Consider the following 10,299-nt stretch of genomic DNA (forward strand, 5'->3'; position numbering starts at 1 on the left):
TCGTAACGCGGCTGAAGGCGAAGTTTTGACTGGCAGCTAAGGAAACCGGACACCCGGGCTCAGCGGTGGCTGGCCCCTGCGTCGTCTTTGTGCCCACCGGCTGGACACTGGGGGCCCTGCGGTACCTGGACCTTTCCACCAGGACTAGGCAATCGCAGCCACCGCCGTCAACACCCCCCCCCGCTGCTGCTGCCGCTCGCCACACAAGATAGGAAGCGCTTCGCCTGGAGAGATGGGAGTGGGAAGGAGCGCCTGCTGTGGATGTCAGTGACCAGAGAAAGACGAAGGGGGGCGAAGGGGGACAACTACAAAAACACACTGGATCAAATGGAAAAAGTGGAGGAAGATTGTGAGTGAAGTTCCAGATGTAGACTATGGAAATCATTGATAGATTACTCTGTGTGGTCCAAAAACCCATATGATTATGACTCGTACTGGATATAAGGACACACACACACACGCACACGCACACACACACACACACACACACACACACACACACACACACACACACACACACACACACACGCAAAGTATACTGGGCTCGCATTGTTCTTGTTTTCACCTATGCTACTGAATTTTTATGGTAGAGGTTTGTAAACTTCCAAGACTTGTTTCTTTGTTTATTATTATTATTATTATTATTATTATTATTATTATTTTCCATTAATGTGTTTCTATATTCATAAACATATGCAAGTAGTCTTGCTTTGGATCTATAAAAATTAATATTGATTTCAGTCAAAATTAAAAACAGCAATTTTTCTATTTGTTTTCAAGATCATCAAAATGTACTATTTATTTCTTGTGTATTTTTTATCATAGATGGACATTTGATTTTGTCACCAAGACAAACAGGAATAGTGACGGGTGATTAAAAGCATGTCAGGAATAAAAAGAGCAGTGTTTTACCTTCAGCCAACAAGTCTAATCATTAAACAGTGTATCGTTTAGTGCAATGCTTTGTAAAATGCTCAGAACAAAAGTATCATTTTGTCATAAAAAACACTGAGTTTTTTTTTGTCACTGTCAAATCTGCTAAAATAGTTTAACAGCAGTTAAAGCCCGAATTTGAACTGGGCAAACTTAACATCTGAGAACAATCTGAAAATCAAATGGCTCAAATAATTAAAATAGACGTATTAAAGTAAAACCACAGTGTCTTCTCTTGTTACATTTTAGCACAAATATTCATACCCTAAAATATAAATTTATTTTGTCATGTCTTTAGAGTTGGATTTCAATTCAGTTCTGATCTTTTGTGCTTTTTTTATTATTATTATTATTATTAGTATTATTATTATTATTATTTGAAAAACAACAAGAGAGGAAGCTTTATTGAAAACATTAAGGAAATAAAAACTCAAGCTAATGCTTTCAAGTGCTCAGTGTGGGGATTTTAAAAGTTTCATTTCTGGTTCGAAAACAGAGCCTGCGTCCTGACGGCTTTCTGCAGCAGCACTGTGGGAGGGTAATATTCAGTGCTTTGGCTTACATTAACCACACACCAGGCTAACTTTCCCCCTGCTCAGTCTCAGTGGACTGAAACTGAAGTTTGGATTTCAGAGTTCCCCCTTTATCTCTCTTACATCAATATCCATGCTGGCACTAAGTGTTGCCAGACAGCAACTCGAAGTCCTGTTAAGTTCGGGCGAACATGAAGAAAGGGTGGTGGTGGGGAGGTGGTGGTGGAGTGGGTTGTCCTGCTTGTGACCAGACGCTTTATTCGGCAGTGCTAGACTGCCCCCTGCTGCTCAACGGCAGAATAAAGTGTAATTCCATCCATTTTCTTACACCCTTGTCCCTTAGTGGGGTCGGGAGGGTTGCTGGTGCCTATCTCCAGCTAACGTTCCAGGCGAGAGGTGGGGTTCACCCTGGACAGGTCGCCAGTCTGTCGCAGGGCAACACAGAGACACACAGGACAAGCAACCATGCACACACACACTCACACCTAGGGACAATTTGGAGAGGCCAATTAACCTAACAGTCATGTTTTTGAAAACCCACGCATGCACAGGGAGAACATGCAAACTCCATGCAGAAAGACCAGGGCCGGGAATCGAACCCAGAACCTTCTTGCTGCAAGGCAACAGCTCTAACAACTGCGCCACTGTGCAGCCCCTTAAAGTGTAATTTGTGTTGATCTAATAAAAAAATATATGTAATCTGTCCAATCTTGTTAGAACATGGTGAAATAAAACAAAGCATATGTCCTCAGAAAGAAAAGTCTTCAAGTCTATTAGACGTATTAATCCTTTGACTCTGGAACAAAAAGGTCTTGTTTCCTGTTGAGTCTTTATCTCTGGTGATTAAACCCTGACTTGGTATTCTCTGTCAGTCACGCCACAATATTCCAACTATCATTCTTTTTTCTTTTTTTTTCGCAAATCAAGCAAGCAGCAAAAATGTGAAAGTATATCTTTCAAAGCTGTCCCTTGCTGTGGGCAAAGACGAACCCCCGACTTTAAAACTTTTAAAAGTTAGAGAGGTTCTTTGAAGAGAAGTCAAAGGAGCAATTTAAAGAGACCCAGAGTGGTTGGTGTGTGCCGCTCGCTGCTGCAGCGTCACAACCAGACATGTGCAAACACACGTAGACACTCGAATGGTTGCTTCTGTACCTGTCTTTGCTTTTTTTTTTTTTTGCTTTTTTTTTCACCCCTCTTTTTTTTTTATTTCAGCTGGGTGAATTTTTATCTAAATGCAAAGCAGGTGATAGGTGCTCCAGTTTCCTCTAGAAGTAGCTCCCTTGTCTGGGCTCTCTTCCTGATAAGAGTCCTACTTTGCCTGACATAAAAGAGCCTGGTATCATTTCCCCTGCCTCCCCAACAACCCCCAGCTCGCTGCCCTCGCCCTTCCCTGAGCTTCACAAAGCTGCCTCTATTTGCTCCCAATTCAGGGCCCAATTGCAGATAAAGTTACAGCAAATTTGTTTGGAGGAAGAGCCGCCGAGGCCTGTGGTCCCTCGGGCAATAACAGCCTTGTCTTGCAGGGGCCGCAGGGGAGAGCTGGCAGCAGCGGGAGAAGAGAACCCAACACCGCTCGGCCCGACAATGGCCTCAACTTTCTGCAAGGCATGGCGAAGAGGAGGGGAGGAGGGGCGGGGGCGAGGAGGCGTTGGGAGATAAAGGAGAACGGGCATTGGAAGGATGGATGGACGGGCGGATAGGAGGGAGAGATACTCCGCTCGCAGGTGTGGAGAACGGAAGCAGACGCTTAACCCCGAGACAAGGAATGGAGACACCATCCACAGACACATACGCACACAAAGACACCACCCATCATGCAGGACAGGAGGTAACTCCAGTAGCGTCCATTGTGCCAACGCCTCAGGCAAAGCTGCCACGGTGGCTGATTCACTGTCGGGATGGGTGGGTGACAGCAGTGTGGGTGTGAGAGAGAGAGAGTGAAAGGCTCCATGTGAGACTATGCAGTATCTCTCTTTCTCACACATGCACACAAAACACACACTAATCACAGCTGGCACTAATGGGTGATGTGTACATGCGGCTGGCATTTCAGGATTGGGCAGAAGGAGAGCAAGAAACCATGAAGCGAAATTTAAACTTTTTTTTTTTTTTTTCTGTGGGGAGGGAGTGTTCTGCTGTGACATGTTATGACAACTGCATTTTGATGTACTTCTAAAAAAACCTCAGACAAAAAAAAAAAAATGTCTCAAATATATCCCCCCTCAGGCTTGCTGGAGTCTGATAAAGTGCGCACATTTGTAAGTTCTGAGACTAAATTGCCCACAGAAAGTTAAGCGTAACATCTGTCTGCAGGCAGGAACGCACATGTGTGCGCACACACATGGACATAATCGCACGAAGCAGCAGCAGCAGCACACCTTCATGAATGCACCACCTTGGCCAGATGGCCCCCCATAAAAACCCACTTAAAGAGATGAGTGAAGTGATTAAGAGGCCTCTCAAAGTAAGGAAGAAATGAGATGAAGGAATGAAGGGAGAGGGAGGGAATACCTGTGTGGAGAAGAGGCCCTAAATACTCCAATGCTTTTAGCTAAGTGCACACTCCTACGCTAGCAGACTCCCTAAAGGGTAGGGGTGGAGCTGGGAAGGAGGAAGAGGAGGGAGTGTGTGTGGGGGGGGGGGTGCACAATGACACCTAAATTTCAGAATTACTATAAACTGTAAAACACTTTGTCCTTGGCCTAGATACACCCTTTGTCATCATCTGAACACTGTGGGTATAAAGAGAGCACAATAAGAATAGTCTGAGCTGTTAATCCGGAATGTTGTGCACCTTTGCATTACAAAGTGCATGTTTGAAGGCTAAACAGCTTCATGGGTGTTCACACAAAGCTTGAATTTTTAAGAACCCTTCCCCATCGTTTAATTATATAAATAAGACTGATTTTCATAATTTTTTCTATCATTTTATGTGTTTGACCTGTTTATTTGCCCCTTTCACTTATAAGTTAAAAAGAATAATGCCAAGTCCAAAGGAAATAATATATAAATTATGGTTTGAAACAAATTATTCCACCATTTTTCCAAGTGCAATGATGTCACTCTGACAACCCTCTTCAGTGTACAAGTTGCAGCTGAGTGAAGAAGACGTAAATTGAGTTATTATCAGCAATTGCAAAAAACCGACAAGATTTTCTATGAAGAAAATGTATCTTCCATTTTTTCAAGCCGCCAAGACACAGAGAATTCAGCAGAAAGCAGTAAGGTAATGTTTACAAGCAAAATTCTATCTGTTAGGAAATATAAGGAAACTTTTAGAAATGTCAGGACATTTAAGGTCTATTTACTGTATAGGAAAAACACACTTTGTGGCCGTAGGTATGAGCTAATTGTGCCAGCCACTTCTATAACAGGCAAAAAAACTGTATAAAATGTCAACTGTTTAATCGCTGAGTATGTTTTTTAAAAATAAGCATATCCATCTTAACTGCACAGCAATGGAAGACCAATTGCTATCTCGATTACAGAAATCTCGCTTAGAGCTCCTGGTTGGTTGCAATAAATGATTGAAGGATTTGACGATCGATAAAACACAACAGTAAATAAGAGCTTTTTTCTTTTCAAATAATAATTTGGACAATATATTATTTTGAAATGACTGAATAAGTAGTGATTATGGCAAACAGTCATTTCACTCTGTGCAAAACAAAGATAATATATCTCTTTAGCTTGTTCTATTTGCACAGATACGTCTGTCTGCACGATTTTACTGAATTTCGAGATTTATTTTTTTTTTTAATACAACTTTTCAATTTTAAATTTATGTTGAAAGAATAAAAAATGCATTATGGTATTCATAATACCAAAAGAGAAGGGGCTAAAATCGGGAGGTCAGAACTTTAAAAATCACCCAAAAAATGTGAGACCCCTGGATCTCTGAAATGAAATGCAAACATGCATTCCAGACCCACACACACACACGCGCACACACGCACGCACACGCACACACACACACACGCACACACACACACGCACCCCCCCACACACACACACGCACACGCATGCGCACACGCAAACACACACACACACACAGACACACACACACACACACTCACACCTACACACACGCACACACACGCACACCCACACACACACACGCACACACACACGCACACAGAATATAATGGAAAACGTTAACTGATCAATACTACGTCTCTTCTGACCCAACTCCTGTGATGACAGTGTGACCTGTTGTACCAACACACATACAGCCTCAGTGAAGATTAAGCTGGTGCCAAACGGCCAAATGGAGCTAATGTCTGCAGTGGAGACACTTAGTGCTCCCATGGTAAAGGGCCAGGTCAGGTTAGGCCCACCTGTCCTGTAGCTACTTAAGTCAGTGGACATAAAGCAGACAGGACTAAATGCCTGCTCTGTCATCTTTTAGGATAGAAACCTCAAAGCTGCCTCTGACTGTGCCCCGCAGTAGGATGTCCTCTCTTGATAGCTCTGCTGTCCAATTAAGCTTCACCTTTTAATACCAGACGCAGATGACAGAGGAGAGCAAAAGAGACGTGGGAGTGCACTGGTTAAACAAGAGGAGAGAAGTCATCCCTTTTTCATGTGCAGGAACTGCTTGTAGCTGTGTTTACTCTGCAGATGGACACGAGAGTTTAACAAAAGATCATTTCAAGCTGCAAAGTCTAATCACTGCAGAAATGATCCCAGAACATCTGAGAACAACCCTGCTTGTTCCTCTGCTCTCTCTCTCTCTGTGTGTGTGTGTGTTCGGCATATAAAAAAAAAAAGTGAAACTGCAGGTGCTCCCACACCTACCACAAAAGCACAGATGCTTCTCTGCGGAGATTCCCATTCGAAGCAGCTGTTGATGTAGCAGCCTGTGTTGATCAGGAACATGATGCAGCGTCTGACTCGGTTGAAGTTGCGCAAAAGCATCTGAAGGAAAGCAGCACACACGCAAAAAAAAAAGGCTTAAGACAAATAAAGTCTTCGTGTTGAAAATGAGCCATAAAAAAGAAAAGAGCAGATTGTATTTAGACAGTTTATCATTTCATCGTGAACATTGCATAAAACATTTAAACAAGCTGGCAGGTAATAACACTTGGTGGGAGAGAAAATGAAGCTGAAAAAAAATGACACTGATGCTCTGGGTGATCTATGGCTTTGCCTAGTAACACACAGGATTACAGAGGTGTGGTTCAATGTTTTTAATTCATGTCTGGATAAGATTTAGATTCAACGCAATTCTGCTTCCTTATGTCATCCAGTGGCACATCCAAACCGCTCTGTGCTCCATGTGTCGGTGCGCTTGTAAAGACAAGGAGAGCTGCTGCCATCGTCCTGAGTTTGCAGCCATTTAGGGAATAGCGTAACAGACGCAAGGACAGGAAACTACCCAATCAGGTCACCGGCAGGAGAAATTGTTCCCAAAGGAGATCCTGCCTTTCCAAATACCTCAATGAAAAAAATACCTAGGGTGTTTTTTTTTTTTTCCAAAGGAATTTTGTTCTTAAAAACATAGAAATGTGTAATTTCTTAAAGAAAAAATAAGGTCGAGGTTAACCAGACAGTTGACATCGCAACTTCTTTTCAGTCATGAAGTCAAGACGTTCCTTGATAAGAATGCTTACATTTTTATGTGTCAGTGCCCTTCAAAAGTATTCATACCGCCAGAATCGTTTTCCACTTTTTGTCATTTCAAGCACAAACTTCTGAGTCATCTCAATGCAATTTTCTTTTATAAAGCAAACACAAACTGTGCATAATTGTGAGGTAATTGCCTATGTATTCAACTAGGTATTTTGCCACGATTAAACGCCAGATTTAAGAAGTGCAGGACTAACAGTTCTCCTGTAACTACGATCTCTCTGTAGAGCTCTTTATTTCTGCAGATCCTCCAGAGCTACCACGAGACTATTGGCTCCTTCTCTGATTTTTACTTTTGCGGTGCCAGTTTGACAGCCATGCTTTGGCATGATTCCAGCTGAGTCATATTCTTTACCTTTTTGGACGATGTTATAATCACTTCTGCTTTAAACTTCTCAACAATATTGTCCCTGACCACTGTGATGTGTTCGTTTGTCTTTAATGAATTTCACAGAATTTATATTAGATAATTTTACACTGAGGTGGGCTTAATATAAGAATGATGTGGCATTCGAGGGTAAATGGTTCCACTGGACTTTAGTTAGGGGTGCTAGAGAAAGAGAGTTCCTTATTTTCAGATTTTGTTATTAGCTAAAACATATAACTCTCTTTTTTTTCCACAAATATGCATTCCTCTGTGTCAGTCTGTTTTATAAAATCCCAATAAAACACTTTTAAGTTTGTGATTGAAATGTGTCATAAAATGTGAAAAAGTTCAAGGCTTTGAGAAGTACTTCATATATTGAACGCACTCTTTAGTTAAGGAAAGCACATAAAAACTGGGCTATTTATAAATTGAGTCCAATGTCAATACTACATTTATGAGTTTTGAAGATGGAACATGTTTCCTCCCCCTCCTCTTTTTATTTTCACCGTGTGTGAATGCAGCAGCAGCAGGGGAGCTGCTGCCGTATGAAAGAGCCCTCACGGGGCAGTCCCTCCAAACCAGCCAGTGACATCATCATTGAGAGACGCTGACATGGGTCCTCTCCATGAGTCAGGGGTGAAATGAAGATGGGGAAGAGAGGCAGAGCAGCAAAAGTGAGCCGGGAGAAGAGAGCAGCAGAGGAGGCAGAGACAGTGAGGCTGGGGAGAGGAGGGATGGAGGAGTTACAAAGAGGATGCGAGTTGTGCTGCGTCGGGATGAGGCCCGGGGCCACGCTCGACTGTGCGTGGCGTAACATTGACTGCTGAGCCCGAACGGTCACTCATATGACACATCTGATGCGGGCCAGCCCCTACCATTCATCCCTTTGTGGTGCCGCCACACTGAGCAGCGTGACAATGAAGTGCAAAGCAGCAGTGGCAAAGAGGGCCAACTATAAGGATGGCCAATCTACTTATGCACCCCAGAGCTGACAGCTTGACATTTCTATTCACCATTCAGAGTGGATACGAGGGGAAGGAGATGAGAAAAAGGGGGGAGAAGAGGGAGGAGGAAAAGAAAAAACAAATGCTGTTTTTCCTTCAATCATCCTGTTGTATCTTGCCTACACAGTTGTTGCGCTTTACAGGATGCCACTCAGCGGTGTTGTTAGTTTCTGCTTTAGTCGTTTAAGCAAAATGGGGAGTCAATTGGAAGGAGGCAGATAAAGAAGAAAGAGGAGGGGTGGCAGATGATAAACATCAGCTGCAGATGTACCTGTTTGGACACTTTAGGCTCCTCCTCAATGTACTTTTGTTCGACGGGAGTCAACGTCCTGAGACCAGCCTTCACCTGGACGATACAGCACGCACAAAGTCTCACAAATGTGATAACGAGGAGAAATATCTTGATTATTTCAAAGGTACTGAGCGCTGAGACAGCATAGCAGCACATGCATTTAGAGCGTGCCTCGTGTCAGAGGCTAGAGAGAAAGAGAGGGAGAGCAGGAGACAGAGCTGTAAGATGGCCGCTGTAGAACACACACGGCGACGGTGAATGGGCTAACAAAGGCTGCTGAGAGGGAGTCTTCGATAATTAAAGCCAAAACGAGGACGAGGGACGACGGATGAGATAGAAATGAGGGAGGGAGGGGGGCGGGGGGGGACAAACAGAATAAAGACAGCAGCAGCATAGAAGGGGGCAAATGGTGGGGAAAACAAGAAGAGGATGAGAGTGAGAGGATAATAAGGGGTGGGAGGTAAAAAAAAAAAAAAGAAAGAAAAACAGGGAGGAGACTCAAAAAAAAGCAAAAGAAAGACTTACAGCATTAAAAATCACGTCTATTTCGAGAAAGATGACCCCTTTTGTTGGCCCTGTCAGCTCCTTGCTTTTCAAGACGTAGGCTTTGCGTTCTCCATTTTGGATCTGTGGGAGAGGGACATGACAGGCGTCTGTCTGGCAATACCCGGCTGAATCGGCTCCCCGGGCCACCTTTGAACCCCAGCTGCTGGCGCTGACAGGGAACCCAAAACAACTGTGGCAACTCTGACAAGTACCTGTTCATTACCCACTGCAGCTCGGCTCTGTCAAACAGAAATTAACTATCCTGGGGAATCACACTGTTACAGCAAAGCGCAGATATACGACGCGCACACTTCTTTCACGGGCTAGCTATATTTTTACCAGATATAAGAGACGTTCTTCTTTCAGCTAGGATCTTTCTGTCTATCAGCGTCATTTTCGTCTCGTCTCTCATCCACTTACTTTATATCCTCTCAGCTATCAATCTATACCTTTCCTTTTACTCAGCTCTTCCATTTATTTCTGCTTCCTGTCAACTTTTTTTTCTTTTTTTTTTACTTTGAGAAACAATAAGTGTCATCAGTGGAGTTGCAAAAATAACCTCTGCTTTTTATATCCCACTCTGTTTTTATTCTCTCTGTTCCTCCGCTGTATGTTCTCTCTCTATTATCCCCGAGGGAGGAGGGAAAAAAAGAAACACAAACAGAAATCTTGCCTTTGACTCACATTTAGCAAAGGGATAGCCACTTTCCCAAGGAAGTCGGCACTTCTGTCCCGGTCCTCGTCGTAAACGGTAACCTCAAGCACCGAGTGGATGTCCTTGACGTTGCTGGACCACACACAAAGACGGGACATAAGACTCAAATGGTGCAGAGGTTGTTTCATCTCACAGACTTACAGGAAGGATGAGGAAAGAGCCTATCCAGCATATCCAACATCACAAGAAATACCACACCTATATAATAATAATAATAATAATAATAATAATAATAATAATAATAATAATAATAATAATAATAATAATAATAATAATAATCA

The 10,299-nt window shown here is 43.0% G+C and overlaps 1 protein-coding gene across 5 annotated transcripts in view; it reads right to left on the minus strand.

Annotated features, from left to right (window-relative positions):
• mctp1a (multiple C2 domains, transmembrane 1a) overlaps positions 1 to 10,299 on the minus strand; it is a 147,830-nt gene that overhangs the window by 50,958 nt on the left and 86,573 nt on the right. For 4 of the 5 annotated variants that reach the window (XM_008418926.2, XM_008418925.2, XM_008418927.2 and 1 more), the window contains 4 exons: positions 9,988 to 10,090; positions 9,283 to 9,384; positions 8,737 to 8,811; positions 6,264 to 6,383 (listed from right to left, as the gene is read on the minus strand). In XM_008418926.2, coding sequence (XP_008417148.1) covers positions 6,264 to 6,383; positions 8,737 to 8,811; positions 9,283 to 9,384; positions 9,988 to 10,090 — 400 coding nt within the window. The remainder of the gene's footprint in view (positions 1 to 6,263; positions 6,384 to 8,736; positions 8,812 to 9,282; positions 9,385 to 9,987; positions 10,091 to 10,299) is intronic. The other variant, XM_008418929.2, reaches the window with a different exon arrangement.

The sequence above is a fragment of the Poecilia reticulata genome, linkage group LG9 (genome assembly GCF_000633615.1).
Source record: "Poecilia reticulata strain Guanapo linkage group LG9, Guppy_female_1.0+MT, whole genome shotgun sequence".
Lineage (NCBI taxonomy): Eukaryota > Metazoa > Chordata > Actinopteri > Cyprinodontiformes > Poeciliidae > Poecilia > Poecilia reticulata.